This window comes from Crinia signifera, chromosome 3 (assembly GCF_055691185.1).
Source record: "Crinia signifera chromosome 3, ASM5569118v1, whole genome shotgun sequence".
NCBI classification, from domain to species: domain Eukaryota; kingdom Metazoa; phylum Chordata; class Amphibia; order Anura; family Myobatrachidae; genus Crinia; species Crinia signifera.
The window spans coordinates 101317549-101339732 of NC_139219.1; the positions used below are offsets into that span (position 1 = coordinate 101317549).

Genomic DNA, 22184 nt, shown 5'->3' on the forward strand with positions numbered 1-22184 from the left:
AGGAACAAACAAGTTGGGGTTACCTGGATTCTATAAAACCAGCACCAGGCTCAAGGGCCGGTCCTGGTTCCCAAAATAAGGGGGACAAAATGAGTAGGGGTCCCCCGTATTTCAAGAACCAGCAATGGGCCCAACCAGCCAGCAGGGCAATGCCACAGCGGGATGCAGTTTAAATCCCGGTGGTCGGGATCCCGGCGTTCAAAATCCCGACGCCAGAATCCCGAACACCGAAATCCAGACACTTTCTCCCCCCCGTGGGTGTCCACGACACCGTCGGAGGGAGAATAAATAAGTGTGCCGAGCGTAGCAAGGCACCGGGCCCGCTGCGTGGCGAGTGCAGCGAGCCCGCAAGGGGGGGGGGGCTATCCACGTCCCCCCCTTGTTGGGATTTCGGCGTTCGGGATTCCGACGTCGGGATTTTGAACGCCGGGATCCCGACCGCCGGCTTTTCATGCCGAATCCGCCACAGCCAGGGGGAGACTTTTTATACAAGTCCCCCCAGCCAAAGCATTCACCCCCTGACTGGTCAGCATGGGCAGGGGTCCTTGGGGAGTGGGGACCCCCCCCCAAAGAAGGGGTCCCCCCCTCCAGAACTTACCTGCCCATGCTGAAGCCCAGGGCTGTCCGCATTGAGCTGATACTTGTGTAAAAAGATAGAAAAACTTTTGTATACTGCTGTGGAACTATGAGTCCCAGCAACTTAGGCCCGCCCACCAGCCAATCATGGACCGAGAAACCCCCATGCCGGACCATCATTGGCTGGTGAGCCGGCCTAAGTCCCGGTCTTGGGGCGGAGCCCCAGATGTAAACAGAACACTGAACCGTAATTACAGTGCTGCTGGGCTCCCGGACAAGTGCTGAAGACGGCTGTGAGTATGTTTTATCTCCACAGGTACCCCAGTGGATTCTACAGGACAAGGGGACCGATCCTTCGTGGCAACATAGGTATGTATGGATGAATGGGCTCCGTGTGTAATAAAGTTGTACTGTACGTGTGTATGTGTGTATTTATTTAACTATTTGTGCTACTGTGGGACTACAAGTGCCAGTGGGCCCTTTATTGCCCCACATGCTGGGACTTGTGGTTCTCCAAGTCCCTGCATGTGGTGCAGGCTTGCTGGGACTCATAGTTCCACAGCAGTATACAAAAGTTTTTCTATCATTTTACACAAGTATCAGCTCGATGCCCACCGCCCAGGGGCATCGAGGACAGCGCCAGGCTTCAGCATGGGCAGGTAAGTTCTGTAGGGGGGACCCCTTCTTTGGAGGGTCCCCACTCCCCCAGGACCCCTGCCCATGCTGACCGGTCAGGGGGTGAATGCTTTGGCTGGGGGGACTTGTATAAAAGGTCTCCCCCCGGCTGTGGCATTACCCTGCTGGCTGGTTGGGCCCGGTGCTGGTTCTTGAAATACTGGGGGACCCCTACTCATTTTGTCCCCCGTATTTTGGGAACCAGGACCGGCTCTTTGAGCCCAGGGCTGGTTATGCTAAAGAGGGGGGACCCCACGCCATTTTTTTTTCACTTTTTTAATTTAACTCTTTTTTTTTTAACACCAGAACCATGCACAGATCGCAATGATCTGTGCATGTTTCTGACAAATTCACCAGTCAGAACTTGGTCTATTTTTTTGACGATTTTTGCACATTTTTTTTGTCGATTTCCAAATTCGCACCCCATTAAATTTGCGAATTGTATGTTTTTCAATGGGAAAACATCTGGATGCGAATTGAGAAATCGCCACTTCAGAATGTGCGAATTCGCGGCAAAAACTGCGATTTTTGCCGCAATTCACATATCATTAAGTTGACGATTTCTGAAAAATGGACGATTTCACCCGTTTTTGGGCTAGAAATCGCCAAAAGCAGCGAATCACTCCCTATTAATTGTCACCCAGAAACTCTACATACATATTGATTAAGGAATGACACTACAGACTGGGCCATGGACCACACATTCAACTCAGTCTCTGTGTTTTGTCGCATGCACACGTGCGTTAAGTTTGCGTAATTTACGTCGTTTTTTCGACAGGAGTTTTGCAAAAAAAGGTAGGATTCTGCGTACATATAGGTGACCGCCTAGAAGGAAAGTTTACTGCAAACATGTCTGACTTCAGTTCTGATGGGTCCATCTCTGACCAAGAACTCATTTTCTAAGCTACATTCAATGGAGAAAAGGAGGTTGCTCTACCAGAGAGCAATAAGGGCGCCTGTAGTGTGTGTTGCTTCTCCAAGCAGCTGCTGGGGTGCAGGGGAAGTCACTCCCTGCGGGTTTTTACAAAAGTTTGTAACAAAGACAGGTCGAGAAAGCAGCGCTGGGTTTACAGTGAAAGAAATTGACCAATTTGCAGTAAAAAATAAATTTTATATAGCAAATAAAAATAAGTATAAACAGTACATTCAATCACATATAATATGACATAATAAAAAAGTAAAAAATATTTAAAATTCTCACTCTTATATTGGATGGGTATCTGAAGGGGCCAATGCCCCTTCAGATACCCATCCAATCTAAGAGTGAGAATTTTAAATATTTTTTACTTTTTTATTATGTCATATTATATGTGATTGAATGTACTGTTTATACTTATTTTTATTTGCTATATAAAATTTATTTTTTACTGCAAATTGGTCAATTTCTTTCACTGTAAACCCAGCGCTGCTTTCTCGACCTGTCTAAGCTACAGTCAATGACTGAAAATATACAGAGGAAGGCAGAGGAGCGGAAGAGGAAGAGAGAGAGAGAGAGAGAGAGAGGCGAGCCCAAAGGACCCAGTCAGACCAAGGCAGCCTCACAGCCAGAAGCAGGCCCAAGTTCTGAGGCTCAACTGGGGCCAATCAACCAGGCAGAACAAGATGTGCCATTACTAGATGTGCATTCTGCAGGAGACTCTCTGAAATAGCAGCAATCTCCCTCTCTCCCTCATAAGTCTACCAATCTCCCTCATTTAACCTAGCCCACATTACTCTGTTAAATTTTTTGGGAAAAATGAATGAGAGATAGATACATTTACATTGAATCATCAGAACCATTTCCCAGCACTTTAGCAAGTATAGTAGCTCTTACTAACTGCTTTGGGGCTCGTCTACATTTGGATATAAGTCATTTTAAAAGATTCCTCACAGATGTAGCAGTACACACTAACGATTCTAGGTGCCACTTTCGCAAACTTTTCACAATTTCTCCATATATGGAACTAGACACGCCCTTTCGGTGGAGCATGACAGGGCCCCTCAATGGGGTGCTGTGCAAAATTCTACTAGCAACTATAATCTCCCTGAAACTAGTTTTCAAAAATAGGCAAGTATGCATCAGACCTGGAGCTCACCTCCCTGGATCGTATTGCACAAGATGTAATTGATGAGGCTGAGATCAGGGGGGTAGCTACCATGGATAGTGAGCTCCCAGAGGTTTTTGCTGCAGAGTTAGCAGGTAAATGTGGCAAATGCCTTGTTGGTGTTAACATACATCATATATTGATGTGATGGTGACAATGTTATTTTCTTTTCACAGCTGAGGAGGAGCCTCCACTGTCACCAGTAGCTTCCACTTCAGGGCCACGCGAACAGCAGCACGCCACACAGCCTGAGGAGGATGTCCGAACCCAGCTGCTGAGGGACATTAGGCATCTTGGGGTGGAAACTGGAAAGTGCAATGAGTGCCAAGTAGTGGTTATGGACAAGTTGGCTGCTGCGATTAACAATCTGGTGCAGAAGAGCAGCCACCAGAATGACATTCTGGCTGCTGCGATTAACAATCTGGTGCAGCAGCCCAGCCACCAGAATAACATTCTGGTGGTTATTGCCAGCATCACCAGGCCACTTGTAGCAGCCCAGGCAGCCAATCCACCTGCTGCCCCACCCCATGCTGCCAGAAGGGACCCACCACCACCCCTTCCTCAGCAACTGAGCCTCCTCAGGCCACGGACCGACGAGGACGCAGACCGACCGCCCCCAAGTCAACACCAGCCAAGGGCAAAAAAGGCCGGAAGATATAATGTGCCACCTTATGGACTGTGTCTGTGGTTTTGCCCCAAATCTTGTCTTTTGCTGTGGAGGGCCACTTCCTGTGGGCAAACTCTTTCTATTCCCATGCAAAGGGTACCAAAATCCCAAGTTCACACTCTGGAAATGTACGGTCTTGTTTTTATGTTGCATATCCTGCCTAGCATAATTCCTGGATGATGCAGGTCCTATGCTGGGGTGAAGAAGTCAACGAGTTTATTGTGAAATGTTTTCTGTGCAGTGTTACAGATCTATTAATAATTTGTGTGTATGTGTCACACACATATTATGTAGGGTATTGAAGTGGATGAAGTGATGGATATATGTGACATTTGTAAGAGAGGAACAAAGATGTGTGCACAGTTCCCAAACAGCAGTGATGGATGGCTAGAGTGAGTGGTAGAGGGCCAGTGTGTGTTTCCTCCAAAAGTGTAAAAATGTAGAGTGGTAAAAAGTCAGCTAAAAAAACTACCAAATTCAATGTTAAAGTGCAACGGAATATGCTGGGCTACATAAGAAACTGTAAATAAAAAAAAAAATGTTACAGAGTGGTGGGCAGATGTAGGAAGCCTTAACCAGAGATAGGTGGAGGCCATAGGTGAATCTAGGGGGTGGTCCGGGGGTGCACAGGACCACCCATTAGCCCATTTTGTAGCTGAGGGATGGGATTTCCAACGAGCCCTGCCCCGTGTCTCTAGCCCCCTTGGAACCGGAGATACTGCCAGGCAAAGCTGGAACGTTTTTCCTACAAGATAACATGGGACCCGCTAATTCTGACCCCCGCCCAGTTCAATGGCTGCCAGTTCCACCTTCGGCATCACTGAAGCTCGAGGTTGATCTCAGTCGAACCCAAATCGCTGGGCCTTCAATCTGATACCAGGCTGGATCCATATGGGTTAATTGGTTCCAGGGATATTGAGGTTAAACCGTTTTTTTTTTCATTTCTTAAATGTAATTTCATGACTGTTTATGTTCTTTGGGGGCAGATTTCTCTGTAACCAAACACCCCAGACCAAAATCATTTGAAGCCAAATCAAAAGTTCTTCAATATGATGCTGGTCTCATGTAAATTGGTTAGTGGGTTCCGAAGATATAGCTGGTTGGTTAAAGAGGGGTAGGGAGAGTGGAGTGGTTGTCTCTCCCCCTCACATCAGAAAATGCAGAGACTAGGCTGGTGTATAAGGGGTCAGCCTGGGAATGTCCCTGCATGATCCTGGGACCATATTCCAGGGTAAATCCCTGCATTTTCTGTTGTGAAAGGGGTATTATTTCAAACAGCCGTGACCTGCAGTGCTCTGAATATAGCCGGGCAGCCCCCTGCTCTCTGCCCAGCTGTCAATGACTGTCTCCCCTGCAGCTTCCGCTCCAATTCTTCTCCCCGCTAAGGTGGCAAACTCAGGATTTTCAGAAGGGGGTTTCCAGAGGTGCGGAGCAAAGCACGGAGATGGACACTTAGGTGACCCAGTATATGCCGGGTCAGTTAAAGTATTATAGATAGACCAAATGTATATAAATAATAATAATAATAATACACACATATACTGTATACATACATAACAGCAGTGTAGACCCCTGGGCATAGCAATGTATTGGGGCCCCTACCTATCCTCCAGCGGTAGGGGTGGGGGAAGCTTTGATGTCCCGCGGGTGGTAGGGGGTATTATATCAACTGCTCAGCATGTAGGGCCTGGATCAGTAATTTCCACTAATTACCCCTTTACTGCACAGATGGTGGGAGATGGGGTGGGAGAAGGGGGCATTGGTTTGAAAGAAGGGGCCCTAATACATAAATTCCAGGGTGGTATAGGATGTTTAATATGCAGAGGAGGGGTGTATAGTGGAGTGGGCTTATTATTCATAATTTTCTGGTGGGAGGACAGCTTACTTGACTGCAGATATCTCCAGTTCCCAGAAATAGATTTCTTTGATTTTAATGGAATTAAAAACTAGAGAATCCCACCTATAAATTATATGGAGGACTAGGGGATCAGAGTTCAGGAGGCAGAGCAATTTGCCAACGAGTATATACAACTACATACCAGGTGTGTGGAGCTGGAGCAGTAACCAGCTGCTAGAAGGCTGATATCTCTGGTTCTGTGCACAGTAGAGACAAGCGACTAGGGTCCGTCAAAGGGGGAGAGTCCCAGCTTTTGTAATATACCCTCAGAAAAACTCTACATCAGACAGAACCTGAAATATCTGACTGGGAAAAGCAATTAACAGGTTTGGATGGGGACCACTGCTTTGAAGTCAGATATCTCCGATTTCCAAGGGCCGATTTTTAAAATTCTTGTACCCATGGAAAGAGGGGACCCTCAGCTTTCAGGCTGGGTGGTTTCTGGGTACTCAGACACCCCCCCTGCGTGCGCTACTGCGCTTTCACCTCAGCCCGCCCCCCCCCCTTAATCATGTGGTGCCGGCGCCCGGCGTGCTCCCCCGACGTCGCGCACAATTTTTCAAATGTCCACTCGGCTAGAGGGGACACCAGGAGGGGAGTAGGAGCGTGCTCTGCGCTGCGCACTGCTCATCTCCCCATAGAAGCAGCTGCACCGCTCTCCATCTCTCCCTGCAGCAGCAGCGAAGGCTCATATAAAAATTTACAGTAAGTGCCACTTTTGGGGGCATTGCTTAAGGGACGCTACAAGTGGCGGTATGTGGGGGCATTACGCATAATGTGTGGCTTAATGTGTAAGGGGCATTACGGTGTGCAGCATCATGTGTAAGGGACATTATGTGTGCAGCATCATGTGTAAGGGGCATTATGTGTGCAGCATCATGTGTAAGGGACATTATGTGTTCAGCATCATGTGTAATGGGTACTATGGTGTGCGGCATCATGTGTAATGGGTACTAAGGTGTGCGGCATCATGTGTAATGGGTACTATGGTGTGCGGCATCATATGTAATGGGTACTATGGTGTGCGGCATCATGTGTAATGGGTACGATGGTGCCATCAAGCAAGAACCCCCTAGCAATGAGCACGTAGGTAAGCAGCACTTATGTGGCAAATATGTAATGGGCATTACGGTTTGTTCTGTAGTATGTAATGGGCATCATGATGTGTGGCACAATATGTAATGGGCATTACGGTTTGTTATAAAGTATGTAATGGGCATCATGATGTGTGGCACAATGTGTAATGGGCATTATGGTGTGTGGGCATTATGGTGTGTGGCATTACGGCGTGTGGCTTTATGTGTAATGGGTATTACGGAGTTTGCTAAAATGTGTAATGGGCATTACTGTGTATGGTCTAAAGTGTAATACCACACCCCTTTTTGTGATGCCACGCCTACTTTCCATGAGGCCACCCCCCCTTTTTGATGCGCGGCTACGCCACGCAAAGGTCCCCCTCCTCTTGTGTATAGATCTGGGACCACCCATTACCATAATTCTAGATTCGCCTATGGTGGAGGCAATCATGTCCTACCTGCCATCTTACATACAGTCTGAAAAAGACAGTTAGGAGCAGATTGCCTGGTTGAATATCAGTGTCCAAGTTAACAATTTGTAAGCTTGGTACTTGTGTCCCATAATGTGTGCATGAGCAGGACAGAGTAAAGGCAAATATTTCTAAAACATTGAAAGGAAAAGAGGGTTAGAAACATATCAGTGGTGTTGTTCAACCTGATAGAGGTGTGTAATTTAATGATGTGAAGTGAATGGTTTTGTGCAAGTGTGAGTGTTGACACATGTCGACTTCTGTGAATTGTGTGTTCTTGTTGTCCTAACATGACAGGCACACTTGCACCAAGGGGGTAGATGTTTAAAAGAGACCTAATTCCCCATATTCCAACTTGTGTATTTGGGCTACCAAACAATAAAAACAATCCTACCGTGGCAAGTGTAGAAAGTGAACCTTCCAATGTGTATCTGGGCTGTGTATGGCTAGCAGGTACTCAAATGAGCTATTATAGTAAATTGCTTATTATTGCGTTCAGGTGTCAGTATTTTAGGTGACAAAAGTGTCCCGACCACTCGGCGAGCCAAGCGGATGCACCTCCGTGCAGTTTGGGTGCACGCCCTTATGTACACCCAGGGATACGCCAAGTTTCGCCCTGTTTTCTAGCCTCTCCCATAAAAATGCCCACAATACGCCCACTTTGTACGTCTGTGATCGGACTAGTCTTTTTGATTGGTGAGTACCTTCCGCTAGCGGGGTGCTGTCGTTGCGCATTACGTAAGGTACGCATGCGCAGTGGTAAAAACCCGTGTTCCGTCTGCGCATGTAGCGGACCAATTCAACCAGAATAACCCACAGAGCTACTGTACATGTAGTTATCAGTCCACATGTATTGTCAGTTTGTATATCTATATCAACTGAATGTGAAACCCACATCAATATTTTTTTTCTGCATAGCTGCTACTAATACCACTTTCACACCAGCCACCCGGCAATTACCCGGCACTTTTGAGTGCTGAGTCATTTTGCCAGGTGCAGCCTGACCACAATTCACACCACCCAACAATTTACCAGGTTAAAGCTTTTCCACCCGGGAATTTGCTGAAAAACCCTGGTGTGAAAGGGTCAACATGGGTCTTAAACCCAGGCACTCCAACCCTGGTCAAGATCCTGGTCAATATATTTATATAATATATAAAATAGGAACAATGAAGGGTTCACTTTAAAGATAGGCCCTCTATTTACAGACATTTGGTTTGCAGATGATCTGTGAATAGAGGTATAGGTCTATCTTTAAAGTGAAATTGGTTGGCGCTCCACTATTGTTGTGTGTGTATATATATATATATATATATATATATATATATATATATATATATATATATATATACACTACCCCAATAGTGTTATTGCTGGGCGCCCTAGAGTTATTTTAAAGATGATTTCTGTCTTTCCTTATTTTCAAGTTTTTTCAAAAGAACCATACATATAATTTACACATAAAAAAGTATTTATTAAAACATGGGTTTCTTAAAACAGGTTCTTCTTGTCATAGGAGTACAATCTTTGGTTTTACAGATGAAATCAGATACCCAACGCGTTTAGTTTTTTAACAAGACTTCATCAGGGGTAAAAACATTTTTACAGTAATCTTCATTGGAAAGGATGGTAGCTACTGTAAGAGGACCTTCTTAGGACCTCCTTAATAGTTCTGAACTTTGAAGTGGACCATACAAGGATAAGTATGAGCTCCTGGTGTGGTGATACTTGTGTTCTCCTCAGAGTCCTTGTACTTTGGACTCTGAGGAGAACACAAGTATCACCACACCAGGAGCTATCAGTATTCCTGTTCAGATCCATAGGCATACTAAATGGCCACTTTGTACTTTTAAGGATACATAGGAAAAATATTAACCCCTTCCCGACATTTGACGTACATTTACGTCATGGTCGGGATGTACTTCCCGACACATGGCATAAATGTACGTCATGCCATTAAACTGTCACCGCGTCTATAGACGCGGTGACAGAGGGACGATGTCTGCTGTCCCTGACAGCAGACATCTTCCCTCATTGCCCAGGGGGGGCATCGATGCCCCCCCCATCGGCGATCGCTGTGATTGGCTGTTCAAATGTGAACAGCCAATTACAGCGTTTTCTGTGTACCGGCGAATAACGTCGCTCGGTGACACAGGGATCGGTGGTGATTGGTGCTGTTAAGTACAGCACCAATCACCACCGGGTGTAAGGGTGTCACTGGTGGTCACCCCACCTCACCCCACCTGCCCCCAAAGGCTGTGATTGGTCCGTCGGACCGACGGACCAATCACAGCCAATACACCACATAGAAAATACCGGAGACAGCCCTGCAGCCGCCATTCCGGTCAGGAACAGCGTGCAGAGCGGTCTCCGTGCCCATCTGTGCCCTTATACTGACCTGATCAGCGTTGGTGGCATCCGTGCTGCCAGCTGCTGCTGCTGCTTCCTGGTTGCTGTTACTTCCTGGTGCTTGAGCTGCTGCTGCTGCTGCTGCTGCACCGTCATTGTGTCAGAGAATAATATTGTGTGATATAATTTTGTCTCTGCTGCCCCCTGCTGCCCCCCTTTTGTGCTGATCAGTATAAATTAACTGATCAGCAAGTTTTTTTGGGGAGCAGGTTTTTTTTTTAAATATACCCTGTCAGGTTGCACAAAAAGTTGTGTGCCTGCTGCCCCTCACTGCTAATCAGTGTTGCATCACTGATCAGCATTTTTTTTTTTTGAGGGTGCTGTGGGGTTTTTTTAAAAAAAATTTTAATCCAAATATCACTCCTTTCCTTCTGAGTCCTGCCATGCACCCAAATGGTATTTTTTGGTCACATATGAGGCATTGCCGTACTCGGGAGAAATTGCGGCACAGATTTTGGGGTGCTTTGCCTCCTTCTTTCCTTGTGAAAATGAAAAATTTTGAGCCAGAACTGCATTTTTGTGTAAAAAAATGTAATTTTTCATTTTCACAGCCCAGTTGTACCAAAATTGGTGAAACCCCTGGGGGTTTGAAATGTACACTATACCCCTAGATGAATTCCCTGAGGGGTGTAGTTTGCAAAATGGGGTCATTTGTGGGGGGGTTCCACTGTATTGGTGCTTCGGGGGTCTTGCTAATGCGACATAGCACCCACCATTCATTCCACCAGAATCTGTGCTGCAAAATCCAAATATCACTCCTTCCCTTCTGAGTCCTGCCATTTTTTGGTCACATATGAGGCATTGCCGTACTCGGGAGAAATTGCGGCACAGATTTTGGGGTGCTTTGTCTCCTTCATTCCTTGTGAAAATGAAAAATTTTGAGCCAGAACTGCATTTTTGTGTAAAAAAATGTAATTTTTCATTTTCACAGCCCAGTTGTACCACAATTGGTGAAACCCCTGGGGGTTTGAAATGTACACTATACCCCTAGATGAATTCCCTGAGGGGTGTAGTTTGCAAAATGGGGTCACTTGTGGGGGGGTTCCACTGTATTGGTGCTTCGGGGGTCTTGCTAATGCGACATAGCACCCACCATTCATTCCACCAGAATCTGTGCTGCAAAATCCAAATATCACTCCTTTCCTTCTGAGTCCTGCCATGCACCCAAATGGTATTTTTTGGTCACATATGAGGCATTGCCGTACTCGGGAGAAATTGCGGCACAGATTTTGGGGTGCTTTGCCTCCTTCTTTCCTTGTGAAAATGAAAAATTTTGAGCCAGAACTGCATTTTTGTGTAAAAAAATGTAATTTTTCATTTTCACAGCCCAGTTGTACCAAAATTGGTGAAACCCCTGGGGGTTTGAAATGTACACTATACCCCTAGATGAATTCCCTGAGGGGTGTAGTTTGCAAAATGGGGTCACTTGTGGGGGGGTTCCACTGTATTGGTGCTTCGGGGGTCTTGCTAATGCGACATAGCACCCACCATTCATTCCACCAGAATCTGTGCTGCAAAATCCAAATATCACTCCTTCCCTTCTGAGTCCTGCCATGCACCCAAATGGTATTTTTTGGTCACATATGAGGCATTGCCGTACTCGGGAGAAATTGCGGCACAGATTTTGGGGTGCTTTGTCTCCTTCATTCCTTGTGAAAATGAAAAATTTTGAGCCAGAACTGCATTTTTGTGTAAAAAAATGTAATTTTTCATTTTCACAGCCCAGTTGTACCAAAATTGGTGAAACCCCTGGGGGTTTGAAATGTACACTATACCCCTAGATGAATTCCCTGAGGGGTGTAGTTTGCAAAATGGGGTCACTTGTGGGGGGGTTCCTAACTTTTAGCATCTTATGGTGCCTAGAAACCTACATGGTGCCTAAAAAATAATCTCATAAAAAGGAGGCTCCAAAATCAAGTAGGTGCTCCTTCTATTATGAAGCCTTATGAACACAAAAGAATTGGGGGAATCAATTTTTAGTCACATTTCTCTAGTAAAATCTACTGTGTTCCTTAGAAAAATGTATTAAAATTGAAAATCTGCAAAAAAAATGAAATTTTGAAATTTCACCTACACTTTGTTTTAATTCCTGTGAAACACCTAAAGGGTTAACAAACTTCCAAAATGCTGTTTTGAATACTGTGAGGGGTGCAGTTTTTGAAATGGCATCATTTATGGGGGTGTCTCACATACAAGTCCCTCAAAGTCACATCAGAACTGAACTGGTCCCTAAAAAAATCAGTATTTGAAATTTTCTTGAAAATTTGAGAATTTGCTATTCATATTTTAAGCCTCCTAGTGTCCAAAAAAATTAAAAGGAGGTTGAAATAATGATGGCAACATAAAGTAGACATATGGTCTTTGTTAGTTATTAACTATTTTGAGTGGTATGATTATTTGTCTCACAAGCAGAAAATTTAACATTTTGAAAATTGCTAAATTTTCAATTTTTTTACGACATTTTGGTATTTTTCACAAAAAAACACAGACTGTATCGACCAAAATTTACCACTAACTTGAAGTACAATGTGTCACGAGAAAACAATCTCAAAATCACTGGGATAAGTAAAAGCAAAAAAAAGTTATCCCCACATAAAGTGATACATGTCAGATTTGAAAAAAAGGGCTCTGTCAGGAAGGCAAAAACAGGCTGCGGCGGTAAGGGGTTAAGGTTTATTCCATCAGAATAAATTGAATGGATAAGGTTCACTCTATAACTGGACTACAGTGAAAAACATCCTACGAATGGTCTAGAATTAAGATTTAAAAGAACTTGATAAGAAAGGGTTGTACTGTATATATTTTTTAGTTTCCTGGTTGGACGAAAATGAAGACAACACCAGTATAGTTGATCAAAAAAATGTAATTACAGGAACTGGACTTATCCTTGTATGGTCCACTTCAAAGTTCAGAACTATTAAGGAGGTCCTAATAAGGTCCTCTTACAGTAGCTACTGTCCTTTCCAACGAAGATTACTGTAAAAAAAATGTTTTTACCCCTGATGAAGTCTTGTTAAAAGACGAAACGCGTTGGGTATCTGATTTCATCTGTAAAACCAGATTGTACTCCTATGCCAAGAAGAACCTGTTTTAAGAAACTCATGTTTTAATAAATACTTTTTTATGTGTAAATTTTATGTATGGTTCTTTTGAAAAAACTTGAAAATAAGGAAAGACAGAAATCATCTTTACAATAACTCTAGGGCGCCCAACAATAACACTATTGGGGTAGTATTTGGGTAGAGGAAGCTCCGCTAGTAGGGAGCTAAGTGTAGTTGGCGACCACTTACTGATAGCGCAATTCCAGTAATTTTGTCGGTGTTGTGTATATATATATATATATATATATATATATATATATATATATCCTAGATCAGATCGGCAATCGCTTCACCTCTTATAAATGCCTGGGGTTAACGGTGATCCCTCATCGGAGCCACATATATATTTCCAAATAAAGAATGGCACTCACCAGGGCTTTTCACTAAACACTACACAGCAGATTAATTAATCCTCAAAGAGGAAATACATAGAGCATCAGGTCTAGGCCAACGTTTAGGCCACAGAACCATGAGAAGGACCGACAAAAAAAACCTGTGTTTTTCTTTTGTCTGTTCTTTTGATGTGGTCATGATTAAGGCCATGTCCTGTGGCTGAAATATATATATATATATATATATATATATATATATATTTGTAAGACAACTCCTCCCCAAATATTCATCCAAGAAGGCCACAAGGGCCACATGGGTCATCAGCCATGGTCATCAGCCACGTAGCGATTAAGGTGTGCTAGATCACTTAGAAAACGCCCCTACATCGCTCCGTGTGGAGGAGCATAGCGAGAGCAATGTGCAGCCCCGCGCAATACTATCACGCCAGCTTTTAATAACCAGCACGATGGATAATACTAGTTAATCGCCGGGGTCAGGAGAACACTGGCCCTGACAGATCGCTCAGTGGCACATTGCTGTGCAGTGATGTGTGCTCAGCATTCTGAGAGATCTAAAATCACACAGAATGCTCAACGCTACATGTATAGCCCCATTAGGCTTATTTTCCCAAAGCGTTTCCACAGAAAGGCAGTTATTACAGTAGTTACCAGAAAATCATTGTTCATGGCAGACCTTTATCAACAGTGCTGTAAATTCTCCAGAGAATACTGAGATCCAGGAGCACTAACAGTAGCCACCCCCTGGTCTATCATCTGAGTGACTAGATCACAGTCAGGAGCCCTGTTGCTTCTGTTTGACACCTTTAAAAAAAAAAAAAGCTGACAGATGTCTGCAATCATACTTGCTGCCTACCTTTGTTCCCATTGCCCATCTAGGAAGATGCCTCTTCCACCTCCTCTTTACCCTCTTCCCCTCACCTAAATTTACTGCAGGCTTGACTGGAGGATCAGGATTGAAGGTTGAGCTTCCCAGTGCAATGTTGCACATCAGATCATTTAAATGGCTGTAGGTCCAAAAACTGATGGGTCACCTCTTTGATCATGTGCATCCTCGGAAAGGGTGCATGCTCCATAACTAGACAAAACTATATATACCGTAAGTTACCTAACAGATATTACCTTAGGGATTCTATCAATGATTTAATTGCCAAGCACTCTCGTTTTACAGTGGAATTCTTGCACTCTCTGTGTAATAATTCCCTGTTTAAGTATAAAATGGACTTTTCTTCTCAAACTAATTATTGTGAATGAACTGCATTGCAACACAAACTGTTTTCAAAATTCAGGTGCTTGCAATACACACTGTGCAAATAAAGCCTTAAAACTCCCCAGGCCGCTTCTGCCAGTCGAGATAATCTTATCAGGTGAGTTTTTCTTTAAACAGTCTGTCACAGTGCTGCTTTACTGGTAAAATTACATATAAACTGATGGTAACAACAACCCACTATACTGAGAAATGGGTACTTGTGTAGTTTCACGGCAGCATTTACGTAGTCAGCGCAGTGTCCGTCAGAATTAGCGTAGTGTTCCCGCGACCAGCGTAGTTAGCTTGTGTCTGTGACTGTGTGTACGTTCACGCCTAACTGGAGCTTACGCAGTTAGCGTAGTCAGTCAGTGTTGTGTCAGCGATTATTACATTTTGTGGAAACCATTGACCATTTTTAACCTGCCTGACATGACAGGTCTGAATGTGTTCCTGAAACACCCCCACTATCCACGTCAGCCCGAAGCATGCTGAGTGTAGTGAGCCCAGCGAGGGGACACTTTGGGGGAAATATACCAAAATGGATTCGTAAAAAATAGGTGTATTCGTAGGCAGAAATACACCTATTTTTTACACATTTGTATTTTCGGGATTTACAATCCCTAAAATACAACAATTCGTATTCCTAATGATGGGACATTCGTATTTGTATTTACAAATACGAATGTCTACACCATCGATAGAATACGACAGGAATCACCATTCAAAAGAATGGTGGTTCCTGATGTACTAAGCAGCCGTGTTGAGAATACGGCTGCTAATTGGTGTAAAACAGGCACGCAAATACGACAGGAAAATACACCTTGCTTTCCCTGTCGTATTTGCTTTAAGCCTGCACGGATCAGTCAGATCCGTGCAGGCTTCAGTGTAAAAAAATAGAAAGAATAAATAAATTAAAAAAAAAAAAACAGCGTGGGGTCCCCCCCACAGCTGTAACCAGCACCAGGCTGAAAGAGCCGGGGCCGGTAATTAAAAATCAGGGAACCCGACAAATAAGGGTTCCCCGATTTTTAACAACCAGCCCCAGGCTCCAGGTCCGGGGCTGGTTCCCAAAATACGGGGGACAAAATGACTCGGGGTCCCCCGTATTTTAAGAACCAGCCCCAGGCCAAACCAGCCAGCAGGGTAATGCCACAGCCGGGGGGGAGACTTTTTATACAAGTCCCCCCAGCCAAAGCATTCAGCCCTACCGACCAGTCAGCCTGGCCAGGGTCCCTGGGGTAGTGGGGACCCCCCCAATAAAGGGGTCCGCCCATCCAGGACTTACCTGACCAGGCTGAAGCCTGGTGCTGTCCCCGGTGGCCCTGTGCGGTGGCCACCGGGCTGATCTTGGTGTAAAAAATAGAACAATAAACTATTGTTTTAAACTGTGGAACTATGAGTCCCAGCAAGCCTCCCCTGCAAGCTGAACCACAAGTCCCAGCCTGCGGGGCATTAAAGGGCCCGCTGGCTCTTGTAGTTCCTGTAGTTGAATTCTGGCCAATCAGAAGCCGCCTAGCGGCCAATCAGGAGCCAGGAAAGTCGGCTTCTGATTGGCCAGAATTCAGTCTTAGTCCAGGCGCCGAGGGTTTTTCGGGTTCCCTGATTTTTAATTACCGGCCCCGGCTCTTTCAGCCTGGTGCTGGTTACAGCTGTGGAGGGGACCCCACGCTGTTTTTTTTAAATATTTATTTTTTTTCTATTTTTTTTTACACACTGCAGCCTGCACGGATCTGACTGATCCGTGCAGACTGCCAGAAAAATTCGTATTAGCGGCCGTATATAAGGCCAGCTAATACAAAAGAATACAACATCGGAGGGTTACAAAGCAGTCGTATATGACTGCTTTGTAATTTCCCCTCCGGAACACGACTTTGCATACAACTGAAACAGTCGTATGCAGTCGTAGGGAAAATGCTAATAAGAAAAACTAGGTTTTTCATATTAGTAAATTTCCCCCTTTATGTGTCCTCCCGACTGGTTCATAACCCCACTATACACGTTGGCGTGGAGTTGATTTTATAAAGTGTGGCGAGCGTAGCAAGCCACCGAGCCAGAAGCGTGGCAATCGTAGCGAGGCCCGCAAGGGGACGCAGATTACTTGACGTTTATTCCACGTCCTCTCACCACAGGCTCGTTTTCCGCGTCCACTCGCCACACTTCAGGCTCAGGGGCTCGCTGCGCTCCTCACACTTTATAGTATCAACTCCACGCCGATGTGGATAGTGGGGGTATGAACAGGTCGGGAGGACGCATAGCCACTCTGGGCTTGCTGTGCTCACCACGCTTCCAGCTGACGTGGAAAGTGGGGGTTTGAAATGGAGGCATTTGCCAGTATGTAATATGGAGCACTGGCAAATGCGTCCTTTATTGTGCAAGAGACGCACTTGCGCACCGCACTCCCCCTCCCTGAACCCCTAACCCTGACTGTCTCCCTGAAGCGGACACAGGCAGGGTTGCCGTACCCTGCTGCACAAATTACTGAAATGCACAAGCGTATGAGAAGCTTGTGCGTCTCAGGCAGGTGAAGCGCCTCTCCGCCGGCGCCCGCATGATCGCCTCTCCGCCGGCATCCGCCAGCGCAGGGGAGCTGGCGGTTACCGGCGCTGTGTGAGAGATGCTCACTAGGCTTGACACGGACGCCGTGGACAGAGCTGCAGCTCGTGGGGCAGTACCATGACTGACAGCATAGCCTAGCGTGCCACCGTGGAACTACACAAGTACTGAGAAATGTTTTGAGCCTTGAATACAGGGATTTCAGGATCAAAAAGACCCCCACATTTGACCTTTTCGTGCCATGCAGTGCTGGTATAACGTAAGAGGTCACCCTGTGCAGCAATGCGCCTGCCCACCCTTTTAGCAGCACCTGCCCCCTTACTGTAACTACTGGTTTACAGCAGATCAAAGCATGCCACAGTGTCTGGAAGAAAAATCCAAATATTCCGGGACTTCTGGGATTGGCCTCCCTAGCTGAGACTTTCATCCTGGTTAATGCCATGTTGAACTGCTACTACTTTGTTCTTTTTTGGGTGGGGGGTCGAAAAAATTAAAATGTCATAATAGGCGACTACTGTGAGGTGAGCAACAGGTGACCCAAGACAGGTACTTAATGATTATTAATTACTGATAATATCTTCCTCTTCACACTTAAAATAAATATATCTAGCCACTCACCGTCCATAGTCTCTAGTGTCTCCTCTGCATCCCTTCCCCACCAGCCACCCTGTAACTGTCGCAGCAGCAGAGCATAACTTAAACATTTTTTTAGGGTGCTCAAAAACCTAGTTTCAGCCCTGCAGATGCTAACTGTATGGGCTTGTGCTGGTTCCATAGTGTTCACATGTTATGGGTCAGGTCAGCCGGTTCGACTGCACGCATCATGACTGGTAACCACTACGTTGCATTGCTTAATGACTATTTGCATGGACTTCATGTACCCCTGCTCTGGGGCATGGTGGAGCAGTCCATTCTCACCCAAGATCCTGCACCTATATATATCTTTCCAGGGGTCTTCCAGTCGCTTGAGGAATCGATGAAAAATTGGCACATCGGTGCATAACCAAAAATGGGCCGAGAAATCAGGTGAATTATCCCAAATAGCATTTGTATGAGTTCTTATCCGATGCGTGGTCCTGTGCGCATTGGACCATAGTCTGAGGTCGGATGTGCTGCACCTGACCTCTGACTTGAGCCTGCTTCCGGTGGGGAATGAGATTGCGTGCGATTACCCACATGCCTACATGAAAGGTCCCCGATGGCTCAAGGGAGATCATATGCAAAGTCGCATAGTATATGGGGCGGGGTGTCCTTAACATGAGGTGAAATCAGTATGCATTGTCCACTTACATCTCTAATATTACCTTGATGCAGACTTACAGTAGCATGCTCTGTACTCGACTGTACTGCTCTGAAACAATGTGCTTTACTTAAATACATTTAAAATAAGGTTGGACAAACACTAATTGGTTAAAAACATCCAGGGGTACAAATAAGAAGCATAATCTGTCTTTATAAATATCAGAATAGTACACTACATATATCAAGGGATAAGCTACAGTAGGTTGAACTCGATGGACGCAAGTCTATATTCAGCCTTATCTACTATGTAACTATATACTTACTCAGTATTAAACCCTCCCTTTCACGCACCTGGGTGATCTCACTAAACTGACTGAGCGCCTGCCAGTATGTATTTCTAGTGTAGAATGAGCATCTGCATTTTTTCTGTTTTGTTCTGTGCTGGACTGGTCAAACCCAGACCTAAACTGAATAGGTTAGCAATCACTTTCGTTTTTAGGCTTTGCTGGGACTGGCTCATATTGATATGCAGTAATAAGAAATTAGGTTTACTAGGGAAAAATGAGGGCCCATAAGCACTCCCACACACAATAATTAATCATTAAATGTAACATATTTTTTACACTATAGCACTAAATAAAACAATCATCATCTACACGTGAAAACATTACTACTGTACCAATCTTTGCACCTAAATCCTACATAGTGTAAATAATCAGTCCAGTAAAAATGTTAATAAAACACAGCTTACCTGTAAAGCTTGTAGTCCGCTGAATGCAGTAAACAGAAGTAAAAATCCAAAAGAAACAATGATAACATTCTTCAGGTGTTTTATTTCCATTGCTGCGGTTCAGTGATTCCGTGGGCTCCTGTGGGACCTAAAATTGGAAGGACAAAATATACGGGACATAAGTCATGTAATTGTAAATAGTGGGCTGTGACTACAACCTACTGGAGCAGCCAATTCTTTAATATAAACAACATTTCAATTGAGTTATATTTGCATTTGCGTAATTACTGAGATTCTCTAATAATAGCTTAGGAATGGGACAGCATGTGACAATTATATTACAAAACGGGTTCTTCCACTTGTGACGTTTACTTAGGATAATGATTGCTAACAAAAGCTTTCACTGAACAGTACATTCAGATCTTTCAATGGAACTATGCAATCCTGCTTCTGCATGGATTGCATATACCATATATACTCGAGTATAAGCCTACTTTTTCAGAACATTTTTTATGGGAAGCATAACAAGTAGCTGTAATTCCACAAGATATTTGCCAGGCAGGAGTCTTACTCCCTATGGAACATTGATTTCAGTTTCTGCAAGTACAAGCCAGGCAGGATATAGAAAAACTTCTCATAAATTGATAGGATATAAATAGACAGGGGAAGGATACATTGTTCCTCAACTGTATTCATTAAAGTCTAGCGATTCATTATACCCCCGGATTACAGAATTGTACACTGTAGCGACAGTATTGCTACTACAGAGAGGAAATTCATTGAGGATCCCAGATTGTAGCGTGCGACTATTACTTTGTTATTTATTGGACTATTCCATAAGACTTATGAGTACCTATCTGGGATACAATATATATCATTAATAGAAAGTACTAACTGTGTGTGCTTAACCGGCAAAACTGACCATAGAGTAATAGTTGAGAGTTGGTATTGCTGTAAGTGCTTTATAAGTGCATAAGTGAAGATTGTAATATTCACCGAAAGTTAATTATTTGGTCTACGAAAGTTATGCTGTGTCGTTTAAAGGCGCAGTTTCTAGTTTAAACGATTGAAGGTTATAAAGTATTTTGGCATAACCTGTGAAAGTTGAAAGGTAATACACTTTACCAACCTTTTTATGTTCATTTATATATGTCGGTAGGAAATGTTACTGCAGCATGTTGAAATAGTTTGGGCAATTTAATACGATGCATTGTATACGATAGTGTATTGTGATCTAACCGGTCAAGATTGAAAAGCCATTGTTCTTGGATTACTCTGCTCTCCTTACCGTTATAATAAATCTCTATTTACAAAACCAACCGTCTGTACCTACCTGTAACGAAGAAAAGCATCGCAACCAGGGCCGGTGCTAGGGTGTTCGGCGCCCCCCTGCAAACTATAAATTTGCGCCCTCCCATACTTTACAATAAGGCAGCGTGTGACAGACGCTGAGAATAAAAGGTGTATAATGCCCGTAGTAAAAGGGCCTCTTATACACATAGGCCCTTATTCTGCTTCACTCGCAAAGGCAAATTCCTTCTCAAATGGACAAAACCATGTGCACTGCAGGTGGGGCAGATGTAACATGCAGAGAGAATTAGATTTGGGTGGGGTTTTTCTTCAAAGTGAGATTTATATTGCAGTGTAAAAATAAAGCAGTCAGTATTTTCCCTGCACAGAAACAAAATAACCCACCCAAATCTAAATCTCTCTGCACATGTTACATCTGCCCCCCTGCAGTGCACACGGTATTGTCCATTACAGAGTGAATGTGCCTTTGTGAGTGAACCAGAATAACCCCCATAATGTGCCCGATAGCAGAGCTGTAACTAGAAATTTTTGTGCCCTGTGCCAAAAAAGGAATTGGTGTCCGTCCTACCCCACCACACATTAATACGCCATTCCTCCCCAGCACACAAATACACCATTCCTCCGCCCTACCCCATCACACAAATAAGCCATTCCTCCGCCCCACCCCACCACACAAATACCCAATTCCTCTGCCCAACCCCAGCACACAAATATGCCATTGCTCTGCCCCACCCCAGCGCACATTCTTATGACGTTCCTTTGCTCCACCCCAGCACACATTACTTCCCCAATTCCTCCACCCCAGCCCAGTGCACATTAATACGCCATTCCTGCACCACACTGTAAAATAATACACCACTCCTCCGCCACACCCCACATTAATTCATCATTCCTCCACCCCAGCACATATTAATGTGCCATTTCTCCGCCCCACCAAAAAATAATACATTATTCCCCCACCCCACATTAATTCGCCATTCCTCCACTTCAGCACACCTTAATACACCATCCCTCCGCCCCACCCCAGCACACATTAATATGCCATTCCTTCACCCCTCCCCAGCGCACATTAATCCGCCATTCCTCTCAAGCACACATTAATACATCATTCCTTCCCCGCTCCCGGCACACATTGCTCAGGTACAGTATAAAGAATTCCCCAGGCACATATTGATCAGATAAATTGTCCTCCTCCTCCCTCCCCTCCCCCACAAGAAACATTGTTTAGGTACATTTTGTCTTCCCCTAGCACACATTACTTCTCCCAAACCCTTTTATAATTAGTAGAATTTACCAGAAACTTCTGTGTGGCTGGCAGGGGAGAAGGCTGCTTATCTTCATCTCCTGTGTCCTGGCCATCCTGGGCTCCTCCGATGCACAGTCACATGTGCAGCAGCGTGTGACTGACTTCCTGCTTCTAGCAGGAAGCAAAGTACAGACTGAGAGCAGCAGCAGCAGAGCACTGTGACTGGTCTGATGCTCCCACTGAACGGAGGTGAGGGGGCGGTGCTGTTTGCAGCGCGGAGGAGCAGAGTGTGTGTGGGCTATGCGCAGGACTCGGAGATCATGTTGCTGCTGCTGCCTGTCAGATAGTGTGACAGGAGCGGCAGCAGCAGCCGCCGATAGCAGCACACAGACAGCGGGGGATGCAGAGCAAGTGAGTGCGCCTCTCTCGGCTGGCGCCTCCCTGCTTTGCATCCTTTGCTGAGCGGGTAGCGCCGGCCCTGATCGCAACGGAGAAACCCGAACCTGAAAAAGAGAAAGGTAACCAGGTGTAAGAAGAGAATTACAGTG

At 44.9% G+C, this 22184-nt stretch overlaps 1 protein-coding gene across 3 annotated transcripts in view; it reads right to left on the reverse strand.

Moving 5' to 3' along the window:
- The window catches only part of LOC146063690 (protein unc-93 homolog A-like), a 93895-nt gene extending 71974 nt beyond the window's left edge, over window positions 1–21921 (reverse strand). The window contains exons 1-2 of one of the 3 annotated variants that reach the window (XM_083176299.1): window positions 21685–21921; window positions 19101–19227 (exon numbers count right to left, since the gene is read on the reverse strand). In XM_083176299.1, the coding sequence (XP_083032425.1) occupies window positions 19101–19190 (90 nt within the window). In that variant the 5' untranslated portion in view covers window positions 19191–19227; window positions 21685–21921. The remainder of the gene's footprint in view (window positions 1–19100; window positions 19228–21684) is intronic. The other 2 variants (XM_083176298.1, XM_083176300.1) reach the window with 2 other exon arrangements.
- Window positions 21922–22184: the final 263 nt, after the last annotated feature.